General features: G+C 39.5%; 1 protein-coding gene across 1 annotated transcript in view; it reads left to right on the plus strand.

Annotated features, from left to right (window-relative positions):
• The window catches only part of CPLX1 (complexin 1), a 107,999-nt gene that overhangs the window by 59,145 nt on the left and 22,048 nt on the right, over positions 1–26,806 (plus strand). The window contains exon 3 of the mRNA XM_033084974.1: positions 5,317–5,492. Within this exon, the coding sequence (XP_032940865.1) occupies positions 5,317–5,492 (176 nt within the window). The remainder of the gene's footprint in view (positions 1–5,316; positions 5,493–26,806) is intronic.

Here is a 26,806-nt window from a genome sequence, read left to right on the forward strand (position 1 = left end):
ATCTAAATATGGCTCAGCCACAAATAGTACTTCCAAAAAAACCCCTGTAAAATTCCCTCATCGCATGCCTGTTTCAGGTAAACCTCTTGCTGTTTCCTCTGAAGTCTGTGGTTGAGAGGGACAACTTCTGCGCTATTCTCTGATCTAAGCATACACACCTGTACTATTTTTATAAGACAAGTTTGGGTATTACTCGTCTACAATATGAAATGAGATTTGTGCAAAGGAAAAACTTTTGATTTCACGTAATTATCTTACCTGAAACAATGGTGTGTGCAAATTTTCATCATTCTTTAATTAATTAAGAAGGCCTAAGATGTTCCTATTTCTCTGTAAGTCATCCTTAGTAATCTTAGTCCTGTAGCTTTCCGAGCACATAGTTTTGCCTGCCATATTTAGGACATTTTTAAAATCAAGTAGCAAATTCAACGGTGCCCCTGCAAGTTGATTTGCAAGTTTACATTTTCTATGTGAAAGCTGGATGGATGTCAGTCAGCTATTGGGGTGTTAGCTCATGGCTGGTGGTGCTTCTGTAACAGAGGTCTGGCAGTTAAGAATTTACGTTTCTTCAGATGCAGGGCATGTACTCTTCACCATTTTCCTTGCAAAATTAACTCCAGTCACTTTCAAACGTAATTCAAAACACTTGTAAGGTCTCACAGAATCACACAATATCTGAGGTTGCTGCTCATCTACAAGGGTTGTTTAGTCCAACCTTATTCTCAGACAGGGTTACCTACAGCAGGTTGCTCAAGGTTGCAGCTCATGAATTTTTTAATATCTCCACAGATGGAGACTCCACAGTGACTTTCTGCAAGTCTATCCTTTTCTAATATTCAAACTGTATTCCCTGTACTTGAGTTTATACACATTACCTCTTCTCCTGTCACTGGTACTCATCGGACTCCCTTGTATTCATTCTGTTTTATTGGGTGTTTACACACACTACTGGATCCCCTCCTCTTCTCCAGGCTAAGCAGTTCCTGCTCTCTCAGGCTCTTCCTGTATCAAAGATCCTTCAGTATCCTAAACGTCTTCATGGCTGTCTCACTTCTTTGCTGTCTCACTCCAGTATTTCTATCTCTCTTTAGTATCCTGAAGCCTAGAACTGGGCACATCACCTCAAATTTGGTCACAACAGGGCTGAGTAGATGGGAAGGATCCTTCAACACCTTGACAGCAGTGTTTCTAATGATCTCAGAAAGCTATTAATTCTCTCTGCTACAAGGACATATTGTGAGCTCAGGGTCAGCTTGTTGCCCGTCACAGCCCCAAAGCCTTTACTGTAAAACTGCTTTTCAGACAAATGATTTGCTTTTCTGCTGTTTCACTGGGGAATGTCTCCCACATGCACCTGAACAACCATATTACTCTTTCTCAGATGCATAATGACAATTTAACCCAGCAAAACTCACATGAATGCATATTTCATGCTTTAACCCCAGCCAGCAGCCAAGCCCCTTGCAACTGCTCACTTACCCCCCCACCAGCTAGAAAACTTTCGGGTTCGAGATAAAGACAGTTTAACAGGGAAAGCAAAAGCCATACATGCAAGCAATGCAAAACAAGGGTTTAATTCACTGGTTCCCATGAGCAGGCAGGTATTTTTCATCTTCATGACAGCAGGACCCCCTCAGCCTCACAGTGACTTGGCCTGACAAATGCCATCACTCAAATACTCCTTCCTTCTTCCTTCTTGTGCCCAGCTTGAAATACTGTTCTGGAATATCCCGTCGGTCATTTTGGGTCATCTGTCCTGCCCATAGCCCCTCCCAATTTTCCATTCAATTCCAGCTTACCTCATCAGCATGGCAGCGCAAAGAGTGGAAAAGGCCTTGTCTCTGTGTAAGTCCTGCCTGGCAATAACAAAATCATATCTATCATCACTGAATTCAGCACAAATCCAAAATGCAACTTATAAATGGTTCTCTGTGAAGAAAATCTACTCCAACTTTGCCAAAACCAGCACATCGTATCTGAGTGGACCCATAGTATTTGGCTTAACACCTGATTGTTTAGCTATTTAGCCTATATGGATTAAGGGAATACCTATTGCTTTGAAATAACTGCCATGCCACTTCTTTTCGCACCACTTCTGGGATGCTTTTCCATGTGGAAGCATTTTGTCCTTTGAAGGCAGGATTGTTGGTGGCCAGAAAGGTAACACTTGGCACATGTTGTCCTGGAGCTTTAGCCATTTCTGCTTCCTTTCTGTAGCCTTGTCTAAAGATGTTAGAAATAATATTGATTGAATTTCTTTACCAATTGGTGAAATAGTGTGGCAGTCTCTGACTTCTTGTTGTGTCAAGGTATATGTCACTCCATATGAAAGACAAAAATTAAAAATATAGACAAACACCCCCAGGTTTATCAACAGAATAGATTCAGTAAATGCATCCTTCCCCTGTTTCCTTGGAAGCTTCAAAACTGGGCTTAAGGAACAGAACAATTCCTCTTTCCTTCTGCTTGTGCCCATAACTGAGGCACCTCTGTTGCACATAGATGAATTCTCTGGAATCTTTGCCACTGAACTGTTAAAACCAGAAGCTGTTATCCAGGAAATGTTCACAACAGTCTATAGTTTAGGATGAAGAACAAACAAGATAGAAAAAAGCTTTTCAGAAAGTAACACAAGAGTCCTTAGTTAAAATGTAGCATAAAATTTTGGTACTCATAATAAATTTCCTTCCACTTAGTTAACGTAATACAATTGTAGCATTTTGAACACTTAGAAGCTGACTTTGAAATCAAAGATGAGTTAAGACAATCTATGAGGATCCTGAACTATTCTTGTTTTTCTATGTGTACTGTTTGCTGAATGGCTGCAGAGGAGAATACCTTATGTATTTGAAACTTGGTCTTGCCTAAGAAACAAAAGAAAGTTATTTAATTTTCCTTCTTATATGATGAGCTGAGCTGACATTATAGCTTAATGATAGCCTGGAAGTAGTGCTTAGAGGGGGAAAAAGAGTCTCTCTCTGCTGCTGAATTCTGTTTCCTAAGTAACTAGAGTATTATGCTGTCTGGGTAGCTCTAACTGCAGAGAAGCTAAAAAGATATAAACTTGATGGATTACTGAACCCAGATTAGTTTGATCATCAGTGGAGAAATCTTTTGAGGGGCACCCAGAAATTAAAGGTGTTAGTGAGATTTGTGATCACTGATGTTTGCACAATAAAACTACTTAGAGAGGTTCCTGCAGTAGGGATGTGTGACACAACTAGGCTTTATTTCCTTTTTGCTTGCTATGAAATTTTAGCTTACTTACAATTTCAGGTAGCCTTCCTTGCACTATAGGAAGGAAATCACCAGATGGTCTGGGTAAATTTTCCATCAATATGCAAGAGTTTCTGTACTACTGTGATCCTGCAATGACAAATTCAAAATCCTAGTAGAGGAAGGCTGACAGTAGACAGGGACAATGAATATTCCAGGTGGGGTTTTTCTGGGGCCCCTAGATGTCTTTTTGATTTACGCCACAAATTTCCTCACAATGGAAGTGTCAAGAGGTTTGTGGTTATGCAGTGAATAGAGGCAGTCTTGTTTACTGTTGTTTTTTCCCACCTGGCAAATCCCCCTCCCTGTGTATTACAACCAGATCTTGTAAAACTTAAAATAACCAGTTTCCCTATGCTTCTCTATGAGATGCAAAGGGGGCATTTCTCTGTCACATTTGCGGGGATTGGAGGGTTGTTTTTGCTGCAGGGTTGCTTTCAACTTAGGGTTCTGGGAAAACATGTAACCTGGAAATGTGGGGAGAAAAGGGATCTGCTTACCTCTTCACAAATTCCTTGGTGGTTATTAGAAGCAATAGTTGATCTGATAAGTGCCATCACTACTGCAGTTCAGGAGGAATCATTCTAACAGGTTGCAGATGTTCCTTCCCATAAGGATCAAGGTTTCACAATCATTGTCCCAAGAACTGATGTGGGAAGCAAGAGCAACCACAGTCCTCCAGCATTTGACACACTGACAAGTAATTTATATGGGGATGTGAGAATCTCTTTCTTTCACTTCACCTTTGATAAAGCCAACAATTACTTGGCAGGTCTTTGATAGTGTCTCCTTCCAACCCAAGCCTTTGTAAAGGCCAGAAATCTTTGCTTTATGCAAGACAGAAGATGTTGAATATGTACACTTGTGACTAGGTGTAAGAACAAGGCTGTCTCAGTTTAATTCAGTTAAATCACAGAAATGAGCCAATGTGGAGGCGTCCTGACTCAGCATTTAAGGACCTGCAGGGTTTTTCCAGGACAAGGGAACCTCTTTTAGTAAAAGACACAGAGTGTTTTCCTGCTGCAGGTGACGTCCAACACTGCTTCCGTAGGGTATATGTCTTCTCTTCATCCATGTAACCAGGCTTGACCCTGCTACTGCTCTTCAGTGCACTGATGGTGCTGCATCACAGTACATGCTCTTCTCCTTTCCTCAGTAACTGTTTTTCTCTCTGGGTAGATGATTAACAGTCATTTGCTAATAAAAATGTCTCTGAAATGCAGGATAAATGGATTTATGCAGCACTTTGGGGATAAAGAGGCATGCAGGAAACCTCCTCCTCATTTGCATGATTGTGTAGGGGCTTTGCAGAACAACAAAAAAACTGCCTCAGCAGCACACAGGGACTGAAAATTTGGGAACAATTTGTATTCAGCAGTGGAACAAGACAAAGCCATGATCCCACCTAGGTACTAAGCATTGCAGGCTGTGGTGTCCAAGAGCTGATAAGAGACATGCAGAGGCGCTGCTTTTTTCTGATCCATGGTAGGGGCCTAGAATTCATCAACTCAAACTGTTTGCTAATGCCATGTAGTCCTACCTGTCATGGGAAGTGTAATTTCTGACAACAATTAAGACTGTGATTACTTATCCCTGCAATCAAGATTTCAAATTCCTTTCCCAGCCCTGGTGTCATTTTGTTTGGATGTATTACCTACCTTGTGCATTAAAGACCCTTCAAAATCAATCTTCAGTCACCTGGCTGAGCTGATAAAGTGAAAATATGGTGTGGATGGCAGCTTGTCCTTTCCAGGATTGCAAAAAACTGTGCTGCCATCATGCACAATTCTACAAATATGGTCTCTTCCTTTTGCTGCTGTACTTCTGCTGCCAGTGCCAGGTAACTTGCCTGATCAGGTTAAGTGCTTTGCCCACCTCCTGCCTGGGGGGACAGTGTGCTGCCTCCTCAGTGAATGAAGAAACCTTTTCAGATGTCTAGGGAATGACAGAAGGCCCTGAGCCAGGGGAAGGAGAGAGCTGTCATCCTGGGGGTTGTCACCACATTCTGACAGAGCTGATTTTCTCCTGTGCTTTCTCTAGGGGCTACCAAAGACATGGGGAAGATGCTGGGTGGGGATGAGGAGAAAGACCCAGATGCTGCTAAGAAAGAAGAGGAACGACAGGAAGCCCTTCGGCAGCAAGAGGAGGAGAGGAAAGCCAAATATGCCAAGATGGAGGCTGAAAGAGAAGTTATGAGACAAGGGATTAGAGACAAGGTAGGTAACTGGCTTTCAACACACACTGGTCAACTTGTAATGCCCAGTGAGGAGCACCTGTTTTCTGCTTATTTGTGACTAGTTGCCTAGACGCCTGGATAGAACCAGGTAACTACTCTGCCTCACAGAACTTTCTAATTTTTTGCACTCCTCCTCAAGGTGTTTAAAAACACCTCCCACAGATCAAAGCTCTGCAAAGTTGAAATAGAGAGTGAAGGTCAGGGGAGAAAGCTATCTATTTCTCTCATCATCTATTAAGCACTCACATTATATTAAGTGTTAGAGGCTTCCTTGTCCCTTTGAGGATGCTTTCCAAGCTTGCATTTGTGGTTTGTGAGAAGTGTCATAATTCAGTGAGTTTCTGAGAGATATGTTGCAGCTATCTTCTGTATTGATTCCAAAGCTTTTTGTATTGACCAGTGATATGGAAAAAATCTACTCTACTGTTAGTGTTTAGGCTTCTACCACTCACATGGGATTAATCTGAAATAAAGTTTTTATACATTAACTGTTAGGGATTAATGTATGGAGGGAGAAACAGTTTTGATGCCTCACCCTCAAAGCCAGGTCAAAACCGCCTCTTTAGAATAAGTTACATTTGTAAGAAGAAGTCCTGGTGTTTGGATATCTTGGAAAGAAATGTGGGCAATGTTTGGATAAGAGGTTTCTAATGATGAAGGTCTGTCAGGTGACTTACATCATGTGCCAAAGAAAATACGTGTAGATAAAATGAGAAAGTCTTACTTATACTATAAGAGATGTTCCTCTGTGCAGTTCCTACCTCTGTACTCTAAGAACATGTCTTGGAAAAGACATAAACAAAACTATATCTGCATGGGCCAGACTTATGATTCATGATGGAAGCATGAATAAAGGTAAATTTCTCTGGTGGCACAGTGCAGTTTACAAAGAGTTACTGAGAATTCCTCTGCAAATAAGGAAATTTGGGGTTATGCTTCTAAGAACAGAAAGGACTTAGAAGGAATTGTCTACCTTTGACACTGCCAGAGAAAGGTATCCATATGATCATTAAATAATGATCTGACAGAAATGCAGAACCTCTACCTGGTCAAAAATTGTTGTTTGATAGTCATAGAATCTTAGAATTGTCAAATGGTTTGGGTTGGAAGGACCTTAAAGATCATCTGGTTCCAACCCCTCTGCCATGGGCAGGGACATTTTTCACTAGATCAGGATGCCCAGAGCCCCATCCAACCTGGCCTTTCACTCTTCCAGGGATGGGGCAGCCACAGCTTCTCTGGGCAAGCTGTGCCAGGACTTCACCACATCTGAGGAAAGAGTTTCTTCCTAATATCTAACCTAAACTCATCCTCTTTTGGTTTAAAAATATTGTCCTTGTCCTGTCACTACGTGCCTGTATAAAAAAATTCCTCTTCTTCTTTTTAAAAAGCCCTCTTAAGGTGTGGAAGTTTGCAATAAAGTCCCCCTGGAGTGTTCTCTTTTCCTGGCTGAACAACCCCAGCAATAATGCATTTAATGAATATATATGTAGATATTAATATAAGCATATCAATGTGTGCATAGTGTGCTTAATGTATGTTTACAGGTAGAACTGTTTTTAAGCAATGACAGAAGTCATGAGTGAAAAAAAAAAAGAGTAGTAAATTTCTGAGTCGCAAGCAAATGAGCTAGTGCCTAGTTTTTACTGGTGAATGCCTCTTCTGGACCATTGAATTGTTCCCAGATCTAGATAGGGGTTGGCTTTTTCTTGCTGTTGGGAAAACTGGTGTAAAAACATTACAAATGTATGAGATATCCTCTGTTATAATTCCAAGGTGGTCTCATTCATGAGTAGGATAAATATGGGCTGAGCCAAGGAGGATTTTCCTTTGATTCTAGCAACTATCTGGACTTTGCTGAGCTGGCTGGATGCTGAGTGCAAAGTCCCTTAGAAATGTACTGAATCTTTGAGTAATTTGGCAAGGCGTTGGGTCTGCTGAAAAGGAGAACAAGAATATTTGGAGGAACATTATTTGGCCCCAGTCAAGGCTCTGGATTGGTGTGGTGGAGTACCTTTGAGATTAGCATGGGGAAGTCCTGCTTTGAGCTGGCCATCTGGATTGTGAGCTCATTTTCCTGTGGTCTTCTTTTTCTTGGTAGCATGCACTTGAAAGATGATGGTGTTTTCTGCAGAATCAGAAAATATGGATAAAGTTTTAGAAAGGAGATGTATCCCTTCCCTTTCTTTCTCTTCCCTTTCCTTCCCTTCAAGAGATTACCTTGTCCTGACAAAGAAATGGATTTGATGATATACAAGACTGTTTTCTAGTAGAGATGACTGGTAGTTGGAAATATGAAAACAATGATGAAAGAATTAAAAAAGAGCTGGATTATTTCTTTCATTACTTGATTATTTAGAAGTTAGCTTCATTTATTCCCTAACTCTAGTAAAAGCAAAATTACAGGAAGGAAGAAAACTGAAATAGATGTTCTGTCTGGTATGTATACAAGCACAGGTTGCTGTTAGCAGGTATGAATAAAATGAAAGATATTCTAAGTTTTAGAAAACACCTTTATGATATTTGCTCATTTCTTATGTGAGAGAGTGAAAAATGAGCAATTAGTTCGAGTGACTGAATAGGATGATTTATGCAGAATAAAAGTTTGAAAGTGTGTGTCCTAGGTTATGAACCCACAGTCACAATTATTCCTTAGTGCACTGCAGAATGTTCGGGAAGCAATCAAGCAGGGAATCACAGCTTCACCAGGGAGTTCATATGGCTCTAGCTGAGGCTGATAGAAAGGATGGACTCATCATGTTTGTTGTTTTTGACTTTTTTGCCATGGCTTTCCAGCAATTGTTATGGATGCATTCTCTTGTCTAGGGCTTCAGGAAATGTGGGAGCTATGATAGAGCTTAGAAGGAATGATGACAGATGCCACAGGTACATTCCAGACTGTGTTAACTTTTAAATCCAATCTGCTAAATTGAGACGCGTATGTCCTCAACCCAGCAGGATACAGAAATTAGCTAGGGAGAGGGTACACAGAAATGAGGGGGTTTTTTTCAGTGTTTTTGTTGTTATTGTAGTTTTTTTGTTTTTTTAGTTTGGTTTGGTTTTTTGGGTTGGGTTTGGTTTGGTTTGATTTGGGGTTTTTTTGGTTGGTTTTATTTTTTGGTTTTTAAATTATTTGGAGGAGTTGTTTTGTTTTGTTGTTTTCTTTTTGTTTTGGCTTTTTTTGTGTTTTTTTTTTTATTATTTGTTTGTTTGTTTTTGGTTTTGTCTTTTTCCCATTAAAAATATGCTGCATTTTCATTTGGAAATGAATTTTTAGGAATGACATTTGAACATGACGCTTTGAAATAACTGGAGACCACCAGTTGTCTGAGCTGGTATCCAATATCAAAGTCCAGCATCTGGTAGTGAAAATGGATTGAAAGAATGTAACAGCATAAATGGGGTATACTTTAGCTTCTTCCTACCTCAGGAGGTGTGCATGCAGCCAGTTTTGGTCTTGACACTAATGCCTCACAGATCTTCTGGGCCCTTTCCCAGCTGTCCCTGGGGAGAGTTGCCACACCTGACCAACACAGGCAGGACTACCGAGGGGCTCCAGTGCCCCTTTGCTTGGCAGGTGAGGCTGTGGGTAGCTGATATCCCTGCTACCTCGCTAATAGCAAGTACTGTCAGCTTGGCATGCTGCAGCAGCTTTCTTGTTTCCAGTGCTCTTGGGTGGAATACTGCCTTCTATAAACAAATTGTTTGTGCATGTGCACACTGAGCAGTGAAAGCAAATTACTTTCTTTGTGTAATAATCCATAATTAATTATGTACATAATTAATCATTTCTACCACAGTAGTAGAGCCCAATCCTGAGCAACTAGTCCATACACAGTAGTTAACACTCTACCTGTCCTAGTGAGACAATCTCTACAGTTCAGCTTCCTGAATCCCTGTTGAAAAGTAGCAGAAGCTCAGGAATATCCTTACAACAGTGGGTTTAAACCAAAAAGGAATGAAGCATAGTCCAAATGGCTTGACTTCAAGACAGAATTTAAGTCTAGGTTCATACTTACGGCGGAGCATGAGCTGCTTCAGTGTTTTTTTATACTCAGTTCTCTGAGTGAAAAGGGGAAGAGTCTGTGACCCAGCTTGTCTTTAACTAGCCTTACCTGCTGGTCATATGCTATATAATACATGTTTTATAGTACATGAATTGTGTACTATAAAGCAGAAAATCAGCTGCATTAATAAGGATTCCTGTGCTTACATTATTAAGGATTCATATCCTACAGAGCACATGCTTTATGTTCAATAAAGCAGAAGTTTAATTTTGTTAATAAGGATTTCTGCCCTTCTAATGGAACATGAAATCTGCATGAAAAGCATCACATTGAAAGTTTTGGAAGAATTAAAGTTTTCTCTACGATTGTAATTGTCCTTGTTGGATGCTGTGTGAAGGTATGACACAGTGCATGATCATGTGTTCATACTTCTAGGAACCTCAACTCTCCCATTGCATAGGACAAAGTGAATTGTTTTCTTAATAAAGAGATGTTCAGTATTTCATCCCTGAAAGTGTCTTACAATGTGTGTTTTCAACCTTATTTACTATGTAATATAAAAATTCTGATGGCAGTGTAATGAATTTCCTCATCTGAGGGTTTAATTCTCTATCGCTATTATTATTATTGCACTTCCACTAATCTAGCTGAGCTCATCTGAAGCATGGTTTCTTCTGATATCTATCAGGGTGGGGGACAGAGATTTGTTTAGTTTTTTCTGTTTGTGAGGTGTGAATGCAGAAGGGTCATTATGTGAATAGTGCTTTGGTGGCAGAAGAATGTAACTTGTTCCATCCATGAACCTCAAAGGCACAGCAAGAAATGCTCAGAACTGCTTGTGCCTTTGCAGGCAATAGAGGAATGGCAAAATCCGGGTTTGAGGTTTGTTCTACCATATCACACAGCAAGAGAATGTACAGTCCTTGCTTTGTTTGAGTCCCTTCTGTCTCTGGGTGTGTGCCACTGATTCTTCCCATATTTCTTATTGGGCCATTTAATGCTGTCAGTGATTAGGCAGTAAGACACTCTGCAGTATTTGGAACTGTTGAAAGAATCACAGAAAGGCTTGAGTTGGAAAGTAGCTTAAAGATCATCAAGTTCCAGCCCCTCCCTCTTGTAGGACACCTGCTGCCAGGCCAGGTTGCTCAAAGCCCCATCTAACCTTGGCATTGAACACTGCCAAGCATGGGGCACAAGGATGGGATCCACAGCTTCTCTGGACAGCCTGTGTCAGTGCCTCATCAGCAGCTGGAAAATTCCAGCTCTACAGAGATGGGGCAACTGAGAGGCATTTGAAAAGATTTTATTCCATTACCAGTCTCATTGAAGGGTGAAACATGAGAGATGTAAAACTCAAAGCCATTCTATCAGAAGCCAAATTATTTCCTGGTTACAATACCTTATTAATGTTTTTCAGCCTACTAGCTTTTGCCATATAATGCTGCTAATACTTCTAACACCAATCACCTATTATTTTAACCCATGTGGTCTTGCTACAATGCATCTTTCACAGTTATAATTTTTCAAAATATTTGGTCTTTTTGCAAGGCCATTGTTTGAAACTTGTTTCTAGTTCAGTCTCTCTCTTGACATCTTCTCTATTCCATGGCCTTTCTAAGTCAGCACACTTTATCTCAGAGTTTGCATACAGATGTACTAAACTGTGTGAGCTTTTAGTAAGGCTTTGAGAATCCTTTATAAATCCATTTCTCACAACCACCCTGACAGTACAGAATTTTGACCTGTTCTGTATTATAAACTCGGCCTCTTTCCATTTAAAGCCATTCCCCCTTGTCCTGTCATTCCAAGGCCTTGTATATGTCCCTTTCCAGCCTTCTTGTAGCCCCCTTTCAGCGCTGGATGCTCTGTGTCCCTGTAGCCTTCTTTTTTCCAGGCTGAAGAGCCCTAGCCATCTCAGCCTGTCTTCAGAGGAGAGGTTCTTTAGCCCTTGTTTCTCCTCTTTGTGACTCTTCTCTGGACTTGCTTCAGCAAATGTGTTGGAGGCCCCAGAGCTGGACACAGCACCTTATGTTCCAGGAAAACAGTGGAAACTATTCAGCTCCTTGTGGATACATGAGATGTGTAATTTCCTGGTCTTCCATGGCTCAAGGTAAATAATATTGGAATTTTCTTTTTTCAGGAATGTAGGAACATTTGGATTACTGGAAATAGGAATACAGCCCTAAGTTAATGTCTTCAGTTTTTCCAGTGGGAAGGTGTTCTCATAATAAACCCTCTTTTTTTCTCTCTCTCTTTTTTTTTTTTTTAATTTTTTAAATCTGATTGCTTAACTCACTTTTGGCACTAAATCACTCAGACAAAAAGGCAATCAGGACTTATAGCTGCAACCCTAGATTTTTATGTCAGATAATCAAGATGCAACATCATATAATTACTTAATTTTAGTATTTCATTAGCATATTTCCTTATGTAACTGGTGCATAACTCCTAAAATCCCGTTTTCAGGCAGGAAAAACTGCAGGATGTGAATTGGGTCTATTCTTCAGCAATATCAGAGCTTTGAAACTAAACTCCCACCTCAGGAATGCAAACTTGAATTTGATAAAACTTTGTTGATCTAAAATAGCTTCACACTCTTAGCTAAACTCTTCAATGTTATGTGATGTTTTGTTCTTGTATAACTTCAGATGCAGATATTGCCAAGGGCTTTAAAAATCCCTGTACAAAGGATTGAAATTTCACTGCCTGAAAATGCAATTTTGATAGTGCAGTTTTGCCTTGTGAGCAAGAAATATATAGTACATCTGTCATTGAAGACTACTGGCAACTGAAAAAAGTGTAGAAGTTGTATTATTTGCATGCCAAAATATGAAAGATCTCAAAGAAAATATTTTCCTCAGCAATGAAACACATTCTGTAATTCCAAAGATAAAAATCTTACTATGAACACGAAGATTCTGTCTAGTCTCTTCCCTTTTAAATCATTGATCATAAACCGATTATGTAAACTTTTATCCAACCCTTGTGATCTAATGCAGATGAGTTTACTGTTCAGTATTGGGATCTTATCATAGATTTTCAGAGATCTATATGCATTGTGCAGGTGGAGAGGTACAGTGGATTTTCATAATTAGGGATTAAAAAAACCCCCAAAAATATCTTGCTTAGTTTAGTTCAGTGCAGATTCTCTTTGTGGTATAGACAGAAGTGTTTACAACTGGGTTACGGCTTCTTTGGCTATGAGAAAGCAAAAGACTTGACTGTGACACTCCTGGTGTGATGCTTTGCAAGGCAGGGATTGTACTGTGCCTTCCATGAAGTGAGGTGGATAAGTGGGATGGGTGGGAACAGCCGTAACAGCACTAAAGGTGAAAACTGATAACAATTGCACTCTTTGCAGCATTAAGTTGCAGGCTGTCCTGGAAGAAGAGCATTGCAAGGACAACATCCTTTGGTGTTCTGTCCACATTTGGTATGCTGGGTATTGAGGACAGGCTGTAGAAGTCCAGGCAGTCTGGAAGAGGCACATTTGCATTTTGATTCAAGAGCATTATTACCCTGCAGATCATTTTCATATTGGTGCTCAGAGGCTTCCAAGGGGAAACAGTGATTTGACCTGGACTAGACTTTTGACTTCATGCCAGATCTTTTGCCCCCAACCAGCAGCAGGATAAGGTGTTCTGACAGGCCTATGCTGCCTCTTAGTCAGATTCTGGAGTTTCTGCTATCAGTTTTTTCCATAGATTTGAGTACAGATTTTTACCATCAAGCTTGTTTCCAAACTGCAGCCCTTTGTAATTTTACTAAATCACCTACTTCTCTAGCACTTTCTACCTTTGGAAATACCAGACAAATTTAATTTTCTGGTTTGTATCTCCAAAAGCATCCCTTTGTTGGTAAGGCAGTAACTGTTTTTTGTGAAAGGGTGAACCAACTGGCCTACTCCAGTAAGAGGAAATACAATCACAAAATGAAAAAAATTGATGAAGTTATCTGGCTATGCCCAAGTTTAGCAGTCTCTCTTGACAATTGAAAGAGAAATGGTGCCTTCCCAGTTGTGCTTTTCAGCACAGAACAGCAATTGATGTTCCTGCCAAGGACGTCCAAGTCTGTTATTTAACAAATTCATCTTCAAGGGGATTTTAGAGAATCTGTTCCTACCTAAGTTGAGAGGTTTCATCTTTATATTTCCTTAGAAGTCTCAGGATATGCACCATGCCTTGCTCTCAGTGAATCCAACAAGGTAGATCTATAGAACTCCATAGGTGGTCTGAATAAAAACCAGGCGTGTTCCAGGCCGTATCTCTTGGCATTAAACTAACAGAACTTCCCTTATGGAAAAAAACTGAATACATTCCTTCTTGTGCTGTAGCTGTAGGCCATTTCTTAAAAATTTGTGGTGGGAAGGCATCTTTAGCAAACCACTGGAGCTCAGCAGAAAACTGGCATCATTTTCATCTGCTTCCATGATAGTTAGAGGTTCAATTATCCAGCAGAACCCATCAGGTGCTGTCTACCCCACTAGTACATTTGGGGCTCATTAGTCTGCTTCTTTGTGCAGCTCTGCCTTGCTCTAACTTGATTTCTGTGTTTTGCGCTAGTCCAGATCTGCACCAGCAGATGTCACTTTGGATACTTGCTAATGAAATCCCACTGGTGATGCTTCTGACGTTACTGAAATGTCTCCTGAAATGCAGCCTGTTTTACTGTTACTCACTGACTAGGGTGTCCTGTACAGTGATTCAGCTGCAATCCTCACTTAAGCAACTTTTGTCTTGTTGGCTGACACAACCTGTGCACATTGCTGACATGGTACTGAGAAGTTTAGTCACTCAGGACTGGGTGCAAAATAAATCCAAACACTTGACATACACTTATAAGTGCTGTGATTTAACTAGGATGGGTATCTGAATCGTGTGTCAAACCTTCCTGGGTGTGACTCATTGAAACTCCAGGCATTTGGTTCATGTACTTGGAAAGACACAAAATATGTACCTCAACAAATGGTCATTTGCAAGTTCTTTTCAAGTACCAGTGCAACTCTGCATTCACCTCTGAAATATCATTAAGCTCCATTTCTGGCTTTTTGATGCCTCTTTGTGGTTTTAAATGTGGCTGAATCTTACTACATCAGCCAGTAAGACCAGAGGCACAGAGGAAGGGCTTTTTCCCAAGTCATATCCAAAATCCAATTTAAAAATCATTATTAGTTAGTTTAATTATTTTTATTCTATATATGTAAGTTATAGAGACTATATAATGTATAATATAATACAGACCATAATGAATAGTAATTATTAATTTAATTAATGATGTGATTAATATTAATTTTTACTTAGCATTATTGTGTGCGATTTACAGATGAAGAAATTGGGCAGTTTGCCCAAAATCATGCAGTGGTTGAGTAAGAAATCACATTTCTGTATTGAAGGCCCAGGGATATGGTCTTATCCATGTATAGAGTTTCTTCTTCTGAAAACAAGGACACCTCCACAGGGAGCAAACAGAAGTACTTAAAAATGAAGGCCATCCCAGAGTCTGTAGACTATGTTCCCATTGCCACTGGTCTCTAGAATTGGTTGCCATGCCCACTCCTGTCCATTTGGAATTCATTTAGCCAGTAGAACAAAGACTATATGGAATCTTTTCTTGGTTAAAACCCAACAAAGGAAAACATCAAAAAGCAGAGGAGCTTATTTGCTGTCTGCTGCTTTGGGGAATAAAATGTTTCCTTGATGGAAAAAAAAAAACCAAACTTAGTATGATATAAAATTTGACTAAGTGGCTGGACAAGCTCTGATTTTTTTCAAACACAGCCATTTCAAATCTTTTCTTCATCTTATCTTTCAAAGTGTACAGCTCTGTCCTTTGGATCCTTCTGGATCATACTACTTGTGCCAGCCTCAAAATGCAGACAATTACAAGAGAGTAATTTGATCAGTACCATTGCCTCTAAAAAGTACAGCTGCACCATTTTTGTCATGTAACTTTTATTTTCCTAGCTTACAAATCAGATGCAAGGGGAAGGGTTTGTACATTTGTTGATTCTTTTTTATGACAAGCTAATTCAAGGACTACGAAGGTCAGTCACCAAACAAGATTAAAAGGTCTGTTCCATTTTTGCTGCAGCCAAAGAACTCCCATTAGTGCTTCAAATCAGGCAATAGCCACATTATGTCTCTTCTTTAGGCAGTTTGTTATGTGAGTCCTGAACGATCAGATAACTCACTAGGAATTAATGAGACCGGTAGAGTTATGCCTGCTTGAGAATGCAGCCTGGCACCTTCATGGCTCAGCTAATGGAAGCATCATTCTTTTCTGATGCAAGTCATCAGAGCCAGGCTCAGCTTTTGAAATGCTGCTGCTTCCTTAGAGCAAGATGTGACTTTGTCCTGGCATCAGCATGAAGTTCTGCATCTGTTCTGACAGCACTCTCAGTTGCACAGCTTGGGACTTAAAGACTGTCAGAGGGGATTAGTCAGCCCATGCCTGAAAGAAGGAGGGCTAATCCAAGGCAAGGTCTGAGTTCATGCATGGGACAGGGTGATAAAGTTTGAACCACACTTTCCTTGTCACAGTTGTGTAGCCTTGCCTGCTGTGTGTCTTCATTCCCCATAGTTGATTGTTGGGAAAGGGAAAGGGAAAGGGAAAGGGAAAGGGAAAGGGAAAGGGAAAGGGAAAGGGAAAGGGAAAGGGAAAGGGAAAGGGAAAGGGAAAGGGAAAGGGAAAGGGAAAGGGAAAGGGAAAGGGAAAGGTTTCCTGTTGGGAAACACACAATCAGGTTATTCATTTGAGAGGAAGGCTGCATGGAGGAATTTCTTTTCCTTGGTTAGGATGGAGAGAGGAAGATTGCAGCCTTTCAGCTTCAGGCCACCGTGTTCAATTTTCCCATAATTTCCTGAAACTGTTGACATGATCTTCACAAGGGTATCAGCCTAAACCAAGTACTGTGGAATATTTATAGTGCTTTTATGCTCTTGGTCCCAGCCAGACCTCACAGCAACCCCATTGGATTTTAGAGTCATAACAGGCCTGAGCTTACTCTTGAAACTGACACCACAGAATTCTGCAGGATCTTGCTATTAATTTTACAGCTGCTGGATTATTTTTGTCATGCTCAGTTATAGGGATGTAAATACTGTCTCCTTGTTTAATGGCTGACTGTAATTTAGGGGAAGGATTCTTCAATCAGAGATAGAAATAGTCCAAGGCCTGATGTGAGAGAAGCATCTGATGAACTGCCCCTTGGATAACACAGAATGCACAGTGGGGTTCCTAGGTTTTTTAATCAGAACTTGCTTGCCTGATTGTTTGCGCTTGAAAGCTGAAACTTTATTCCAGCTGCTGCCAAGTTGTTTTGGGGATAGAGGCATCCTAGCGTACCCTTCTTGAAAATCTCTCAACTGTTCTCTCAAATTCTGAGGTTTCTGAAGAATTCCTGGATCTTGACTAGTGGATGGTCCTGAAAGCACTTTTTTCTTTTATTTAATGAATGACTAAGATGTTTTAGGCAGAACCTACCAATTTGAACTATAAACTTGACCTGCAAAGGCAAAAGTGGAGAGAAGCAGAGAATCAGCTTCAATGTATCTGTGTGCTTGATACAGCTCCATATCTGGCTAGAAAATTTTCACTTCCTACCTTCTGGTGCTGTAACCACAGTTTTCCATACACTGTAATTTGTAGGGATGATTAGGTTTGTTCAGAAGGGAAGGATCTAGTAAGCTGCCTTCAATGAAGTAAGGGCAGCGCATCCAATTCTGCAGACAATCTCTGTTTGAATGACAAGGAAGACATTTCTGCCCCTGTCCATTTATTTTCCAATAACATGGGGATTTAGCTCAAGTTGGGAATTCAAATCTGTGGCTTCAATTTAGGTAATTTTAATCCAGAAGTGAGGCTGCACGTTTTAGGCAACAAGGTCTTGTGAGACAACCTCTATCCACATGTCATTGCTAATACTAAACTCTTCTCTGCAGTGTTTTTTCTTCTGGTCAGATCTGATACGAGAGACGAATGGAAAGTTGTAAAGAATAGAGAAAGATATTTTTGAGGCATTCTGAATCTTAGCAAAGCCTTGCACATGATACAGAGCCTTCTGGAAATATGAATGAACACGGCCCTGAATTCACAAAGGGCCCTATCAGTCTGATGCTGTTTAGCAAAAGCATTTTAGTTAACTCCTGAAAGTTTGATGGTGCTTTGTAAATTAGGAAGTACATCACCACTGTCTCTTATCCATGTGCCATCTGGTCTTCAAATCAGCCTCTTCAAATCTGCCCTTCCTATTACAGAGAGTTGGTTTTCATCCTTTTTTTAAGAAGGCAATAACCTGTATGTGGTCCTGAAGGAGACTCAGTCTTGATGTGTGCTATTGTTTTTCATTTGCCTTTCTCCCTTGTCTTAAGAAAGAAGATGGATTCTAGAGGAGGAATTGAGGAGCCCAGATTGAGCTGAGAGCTGCAAAGGGGCCTTATGTTAAGCTCTTCCTAAAGAAGTATAATTTGGACAGTGAGAATGCTGTACATCTCTATACAGATGTTTGAAAAGTGTTCAAACAATCTCAAAACAATTGTTTGAAATATAGGAATAGCATAAAAATATGTGCTATATTTTTTACAGGCTGTTGCAAAAGAAAACAATGTGCTGCTGTCAAATTTCAGTGCATGGTGAAAGCATTCCTTCCTTTTCCAAGATGGGTAATCTGCAAACAGAAACAAATGGAAAAGCACTGATCTACCTTTGGATGAAAGTCCACTCTTTTGTCTTTCAGATTGGGTGACTGGTTAGTAGTTTGAGGCAACTTTGTGGTGCCACATGCTTTAGGTGTAGTGGAGAGAGATAGGAGGTGTTTCAGGGCTTTCCTTTGAAGCTAGTGCAAAAATGTCAGATAAGAAGCTGGCAGGCTATGCCCAGAGATAGGGAAATCCCTGTTCCTGCAGGGCATCTGACACTGTGAAGGAAGGAATAGGAATCTAACTGGTTCAGGACTACTCTGAAGGCTCTTTCGCCTGCCAGGTGTGTGCTTTCCCTTGTTTAAGCTTCAATTTTCTCAGAGATTTAGCACTCGACCTTGTTTGACAGGCTCAGTGAGTGGCAAGGAGAAAGGCCTGTCATGCTACTCATAATCTGCCTCTCGCTCTGACATGTCACACTGGAGCCTGTGTAAAAGGCATTTTGAATCCTCTGGGCCCTTCCAGAAACTGGAGTCACAGGTCTGATCAGCAATATTCTTTACAAGAATCTGTGAGTGGATTTGGTTGGCAGAAGCCATTACAGTGATAGGGCAAAAGAAATCACAGATTATGAGAGAGCTCAACAGACCAACATTTGTATTGATTTTTCTCTTCTGCCTTCTGGCCATTCACTTGTGCTGTTCAAATAAAACTCTCAGTTTCTGTTTCCAGCTCTGCTTCTGATCTCTTCTTGGCTCACTAATGCAAAATCAGATTTCAAAACAAACAAGATTGTGTTCCTTTCCTTCTACTGGCTAGTTCTGGATTTCCAACAGACAGCTTCTCTCTGCAAAATGCAGCTATTTCTCAAGGGCAAACCCGGGACTTTTGAATACTGGGAGCATATACAGAGGCATCAGGAAAGGAACAAAGGCAGGCCTCAGATTCTGCACTCCCACACTGTGTAACTGAGAACTGACCAGTCTAAACTCTTTGTTTAATGATCCATGCATGCATGCATGTATGTTAGAGGTGCCACATAACAGATAATAAGAGCAAATTCCCAACAGTAACACTTTGAACTCACTAAAATAAATTTAATCTGCCTAAGACAGAATTATGAAAATATGAATTAGTTATGAAACCATACCTTTGATAAAACTTCTTCAATGGAAGGCTTTAAGCTCAGTGACATTATGTTTTTTAAGAAAACCACTTGGGCAGTTTTGAGACAACTTGTTTTCCAGTCCTGGTGCTTTGAGTACCCCTTGTGTTTTTCGTATATTATTAAGGCAGACAAAACCAGTATTTGAAATCCTGGTAGGAGATGATAGTGTGAAGCTCCTTGTCTAATTTTGCTACATGTATCTTGGCAGGTGTCTTAACCACAGAGCAGTGTAAATAAGACCACTAGCATAACTACAATAGCTGTTTGAAAGACTGTCTTTGATTTGTCATCTGCTTTCGGAAGGGCTGACCAGAAAAGAAAAACGTATACTTCAAGTGTAGTAAAGTTATTGATTCGGCAGACATGGACTGGTTGCCTCTAGTTATGGAAAGTAGTTCAGAAATAAATTTGAATTTTTAGTTCAAAATCTAAATGTAACAATTCAATTGCACCCAAATCTGATGTGATACAGAGCTGAAGAATTAGCTGTTGATTTACAGAGGATGGAGGTAGTTGAGATGCAGAGAAACCACTGTAGGTGCTTTGTCTGTCCTGATAGGACCAAACAGGATGAAATCTATTCTGTTACCTCATCCATACACCCTGCAAGCTTTTACAAAAAATTTAGCTCTACCTTTTTTAGGAGAATTTCTTGACATTTGCTCAGTGATGACTCAGAAGCGACGTGGTAAGCTCTGCACTGTTGTGCACATATAACTTAGTACATTGTTCTGAAAAAGAAATCCAAAATAAAAAGTTCAAAGCTTTGGAGGAGTTTGGTAAAAGCCTCATAGGACAAAACTGTGGCTCTTTCTACTGCAGTTATCTTACAACAGCATTGCACAGTGCCTGTTTGCTGAGTCTTCTGTAATCAGAACATCATGATTGTGCAGTAAGGAGGTTGCTTAAAAGATACTAAAAATGTCACAGCTCCTCTAATTAAAATCAAACCTGAAAGCTCTGAAGTGTTGGCTAAGTGGAATAAAAGTTATTAAAGCACCTGGGTCTCGCTAGGAGATGCCAGGTCTCCCTGACTTCACTGTTCTCAAGGGCACAGTGAACAACATCACAATATGAATGAAAAATCGAACTGGAAGTTGTGCAATACAATGCCTGTGAAATAGATTCATTTAAAATTGGTGCAGAACTAACAAAAGGCTATGTTGGACTGTTTTATCATGACTTTGAAAACAGAACATAAAACTGTTATCACAAGTCTAATTAAAAGGGTAATCTATGCACTTTCTAGCAATTATGCTATTTAATGCAGCTCAGCTCCTTTACAAACCTCCAGTCTTGCATGCAATATGATCCTAGTCACAGTGGCCAAAATTTCTGATAGTTTCTGGTTTACAAAAATAGAAATTTAAAGACAAGAACCTCATTTGCAGTTATAGGTAGTGCTTGTGAAAATTCAGGACTTACAGCATCTTTATAATGTGGGAGTTGCCTCTACCAGCCTCAGGCTTTCCAAAACAGAAGTTGCTTTGACAGGGTGAAAGGTGAAGTAACATTTATGTCGCATTCACCTCCATTATAGCCTGCAGAAGAGGATCCCTGGAAGTGTTAAACAAATGTGTGGAATGTTTAGAAGTGAACACAGTGGTGCTAGGTAAATGGTTGAACTGTTGATCTGGAAGGTCTGTTTCTTAATGACTCCGTGACTCTGTGGTCTCAGACTGGCTTTGGTTTCCATCTCTTGTCTGTGATAAGGCTCTAAGATGGTTGGGGTGGTCTCCACAGCCCTCCAGAGGAAGGACAGCATATGTTTCATGTCAAGGTTCCGACTGCCTTGTAGGCACTGCAAGAGACCTGGGAAAAGTGACAGAAAAAGCAGATGCAGAGACAGGATGTGGTGTGGTCTAGGTAAATTGATAGGGCTTTTACTAGAGATTAGTGATTTCTTCCATCCTTCTTGAACCACAGTTTTTTGATGCTAAAGGTCCTTCTCTGCCTCCTTTATTCAGCTGGTTGCCTTGAGCTGAGGGGCAGAACATTTCAGGAGGATGATACCACAGCTAAGAGAAGAATACTGTGATAGAGAGATGTTAATCATTCTACTATAGATCGTTATTCTAATAATGACAGCAGAACTTAAATCTGTCACGCTTCCTATCCCTTGTGCTACACCATCCATTTAAGAAGACATCTCACTGTGGAGACCATCACAGAGCTTTGCAAGAACAGGTACAAGCTGCTTTTGAGTCTATGACCCTTATCACATTTGGATTCCACACCACCCCCTGAGCAGGAAAAAAAATAAAGAACGCAAATTAATTCCAAGTCACAGTAGGTTGCTGATTATAAGCTTAAACAGGATAATAAATGCATGGATATTTTTCCACTTAGAAAAAACAGCCCAAAATGTTGTCTACAATTCAAAGTAACTCATAATTTTATTTATCATTTTATTTAGAAACTGCGGAGAAATGTATGGTATTTAACTTGTTTAAAGGCAAATTTATAGATTAATAGATGATTTATACATTTATATCTTTATGCTAATCCCAATATTTTTTTGTATTTTCCCCTTGAAAGCTTTTTTTTTCCTGTCTGTTGAAACTATAAGAACTGCTTGTGCTCTGATTCTCTTTTCTGAACCAGCATATTCTTTGGGAAAAAGTGCAGGGTTGTTTTGCCACATACACTGCACACTGTGCAAAGCTTTGCAATGTTTTCTGTATGGAGAGTTAAACATGTTTTGTTGGTGTATGTGTTCATAGGATGGCTTTTCATGGTTTATCTGACACAAGGTATCAGTCTTTCTGCTCCATGATTGCTTTTCACACAGCCTGTAGGTGATTTTACTTTTTTGAAACAATAAATGCCAACTGATAATGAAATGTCATAACCTGACACGATATGTAATATCTTCTTACATGATTTGAGATGTTCTCTATATATTAAAAAGAGTTGCCAATATTTTGTCTGTCCTTTAACTCTTGAATTTTGCTTTACTTTTGTCAATAACTCATGCAAGAAACTTCAATGTGTGCGCAAATGGTGGTAAATCTCTGCCACTTATTCTCTGCCACTTGGGCAGAGAATAAGTGGCAGAGAAGCCAATTGGGCAGCTGCCAGCCACAGGGAAATTCTATCCGAAGGCCTCATCTTGACAGAAAAGTAGGAAACCATCTCAATACTTAAGGGTGGATTAGTCTCAAATTCAACTCATTATGGCCTGAATATGCTTGCAAGGCAAAGTTCTAACATTCTGGTGGGTGGCTTTAGAATGTTCAAAACAATAATGATTTAAATGAGCTACAACATCATATTTAACTAGGAAAACATAGTTAATAAGTTGAAACTGTTGAAGATTTTTTTTCATGTGGATACCCAGATTATACAAAAACCCTGGCAGTCTTGGAGGGGAAAAAGATCAGTATTTAAAGTAGAAAATACACTGGAATGTAGAAAATATGAATGAATATTACCATCAAGATTATTATTAAAATGTACCAGAATTTGTAAAGGAAGAATAAGAGCACAAGCAGAACTCTAGAAGTGGCAGAATTAAAGACAATAAGATATTTATTTAAAAAAAAAAGAAAACAAACAAAAACCAAAACCAACCAACCAACCCAAAAAAAAACCCCAACCCCCCCCCCCCGCCAAAGTCTAAAAAAATTAGCTCCAATTAATATTAATTGTCAATTAAATAAACTTCTGCACAACTGCCAATAATGCAGCAATAATGCTGGAAGTTTTTTTTCCAGCACAGAAGATACAAACAATGCATGTGAGATGAAAATTTTAAAAAGTCATTTACAGCCAAAGATGAGGCAAGATAACAGCACTGAAGTGAAAAGAGGAAACTTGGATGACTAAGACTGTAGATACTAGATATCAGACCGACAGGTTGGGTACATCAGGACCAGAAATAAAAATACACAGAGCCAGCAAACCTGCATTTGATGATATGAGGCTGGAAGAATTGATTTCTGTGTGAGGTTAGAAGTTTGGTTCACACTATAATAGGACATTCTTTGGCTTGGTGTATTATCTCTTCTGAATTGTTAGCCTGAAATACTTACTAAAGGAATAAAGGTTTTGCCACCAGAATCCTTGTCAAATAGGTAGCTTTTAAGTCTTGAGGATGATTAATCCTTGGCCCTAGACCTAATGAATGTTTTTGTTAAGGAAACAGTTGTGTATAGAAAGAACAGAAAATCTGTTTTCTCTTCTGCAGGAGAGATTAACAGCTATTATGTCCCATGAAAAATTCATCTGAATCATCATGTGACATAACAATGACTGTGGATTTCATTTCAGCCATCAAACCTGTGGTTCAATGATGGAAATAAAGGCAGATCCAATTCTTTGAAAAGTTGCAGCTTTACTGAGAACCATTATTGTATCTCATTTAAATTATATATTATTTTTAAAAGAAAGAAAAAAGGGGGAAAGGCACTTAATGACAAAAATGTTTCCTACAGTTGGAAATTGCTTTGCATTCTCTCAGAAAAATAAAGGAAAGAATGAAAAACTTAATTATGTTTGGGATGATGTTAGGATAGGAGACCAGCTCTGCTTACTAATAGCTTCACTTAGCTACCCCTAAGCCATTGATGCCTTCAAGCAGAATTGAATCACCAACCTTTCTGAAATATGAATGGGTTTCAGGTTGCTTTTCTCCTTTCCTGATATGAGTACTTGCAACCTCATTGGACAAAATTCTTTGCCTCTCCTAGGGGAACAGAAAGGTCCAGGATGAATTTTAGACAAATTTAAACGGACTGCCTAAAGCGTATCTCTGCTCTGGTCAAAGGAGCATTGGAGAGCTAAAGCAAAATCACTGTTCAGCAAAAAGAATGTATGCAGTGGGTAGCTCTGGAAGTTCCATCAACCCCTTGCCAGAAAAGAAAATTTTGCTGAAAACACTGATGTTGAAGACCCTTGAAGAAAATACATCAGTTTGAAAGAGATTTGATCTAGCAAGAGAAGAACCAAATGCTTGTGGCCTGATGATGCATCCCTGTCTCAGGAAACAGTTTTCTGTAACACTGAAGTAGCTCTTCAAATAAGGACTTGTTGACAGCAAGTAAAAAGATCAGTGAAAGTGGAATGTCTTGATTTTACTTAAACAGACCATTTCAGGCTCTGAGGAAGGAAAAAAATCAAACACAGAAAGTTGTTTTATAAAACAGCAAAAGTTTGACCTTTTTTTAAAGCCAAAGGTAAAGCAAAAGTACAGTTGACTTCTGTAGTGTTAGGGAATGTCAAAAAAATTGTTCATAAGGAGCTCAGGATAGCTGAGAAAAGACAAAAAGCATGGAGGCAAAATGAGTCAAGTGATATCATCAGGATGATGCAGCAATTTAGTGGCAAAGCTGGAAAAGCTCCATGTTCTTTGAACACCTGTGCCTGCTTAACTGTATGGCTTTACAGAATGAGTTGGTAATCCCACTGATTTCCAATACTGTAAGAAGAGAAGGAATCTGATTGAGACACTATTGGTGGGGTGTGGAGAAAAGCAAAGCACTCATGTACGTTAGATCTTGGCAGACTAGGCAAAACAGACTGCCTTGTGCAAGTACTCTGAAGAGATTAGCAGAGTAATATTTGTAAAAATTATTCAACTGAACAGAGATGGGAAGAAGAAACAGGAGAGTCCCAAGACTGATCTCTGCTCAGAAAAATCACTGAGAGACTTTAATTAATGTTAATTGGGCTGAATTGATCTTTTTTTGAACATTAAGTTAGCTTGAAACCACAGTTGAAAATGCAATCTTATATTAAGAAATGAAAGTTTGTATGAAGATCAGAAGACACAAAGTAATAAATAAAATATAGTCCCAGTGTCTTTAATATTTATAAAATGTAAATTGGTAAAGGATATGGATGGGGTTACCTCAGAAAAGAGTAAGCATAGCCATTAGAAATAAATACATCTGGAAAATTAGAAAGTCATTTCTGATCTGTCTCTGTTTTCAGACCAGTATTAACTAAGTTCAGTAAAGTCTTACTATGACAACACTTAATTATGAAGAACAGCATGGTAAATGTATAGGATAGGTTTTTATGATTATTTGGTATGTATATAGTGAAATGTCAAAAGCTTTTTTTTCTACCTTATTACACACTAACAAAGAGCTGATGGGTTTCTGAGCCTTTTTTTGCCAGTTGTAAGTTACCAGTATTTGTGATATGCACACACTGGAAAACTATTTCAGTTTTGCCTAGAAAAGAGACAGGGAAGAAAAATGAGGAATTGGAAAGAACTTATTTCACTAGATATTTAAGAGTCACTTGATTTTTAAAAAGCTTTTAAAATGAAAAATGCACAGAATGGGAAGACTGTGCACCGAAGTGTTTCTCTAAGCATGTGTCCCAACTCTGCACTAAAGCTTTGAGTGAGAGAAACCAGTTAGAAGGCATGTCCTCCAGGACACAATGTTTGCTAGAACCCAGATTTCCATGTGGCTGTAGAGTTAGCCCTGTGCATATATCTTTGAATAAATATAATGAACTATTAACAGGCCATCTAACTGTGCTGCATTTAGTTGAATAATAACTTTTTTAGTGAACAAGTGCTCCTTCAGATTAGAGTGCTCACATCCATCCACAACATTCACTCTCTTTCCTGCTCGCTGAAATTTGATCTTGATGCGGTAGTTCAGTCCCTAGCTATTGTTGAAAGAGCACCTGAGGGGTGATGCTGCAAAATGAAAGCTCAGAACAATGTATGACAATCATATCCATCTCAGCCAATTCTCAGAGATGCCCAGTAAGAGTGGGATTTGGCAAGTCACCCTAGCAGTTCATCAGAGGAGGAGGAATGTAAAGCTTTGCAGATCTTATGAAATCCTTGTCACAATTTTAGGTGTGTTGCAGTGGTTCTGTGTGCAGTTTGCATCTGTTTCCAAGCATCATTTCTGAAATTTTTAAATAGAATTGAAAATGAGGAATATAACAGGATTAAAAAAAAATAAAAACTTATATCCATTCATTGAGAAGAGATAAATATGACAACACAAATGCAAGCTTGGTTTCATGATATTCCTAAACTGCTGATGGTTGAATGCAGTTGCTGCCAGAGGCAGAATCATGTAATATTATCCTAATTCTTGTAATCCTCCTCAGAGCAGCAACTTCTGGCTATCTAACAGGGCCCTTGTTGTAACACAGTATTTACAGTTTTCTTATGCCACTGCATTCCTGCTACACATTTTCAGCTGTGGTGGGTTTTTTTGTCTTTCTTTTCCTTCTAAGTCTAGACAGTGATTTATCTCAACTGCATATAGAGAAGCAAGTAAATCTGGGCTGTTAACACTGGTGACTGTGTCTCTCCTCCCCTCCTTCTCCACTTTTGTTTGGCACAGAAATGACTGTACCACAAATCTGTATTTTCTAAATCAAATTTCCTCCTTATTCATCCTGAATCTCAGTAATATATCTGGGTCTCATGTCATACCATAAGGTAGAAAGGAACGAACCTGAATGGGGTCCCTTGCTCAAACCACAGCACGACTACTCTGCTCAA

This window comes from Catharus ustulatus, chromosome Z (assembly GCF_009819885.2).
Source record: "Catharus ustulatus isolate bCatUst1 chromosome Z, bCatUst1.pri.v2, whole genome shotgun sequence".
Classification (NCBI taxonomy): Eukaryota; Metazoa; Chordata; class Aves; order Passeriformes; family Turdidae; genus Catharus; species Catharus ustulatus.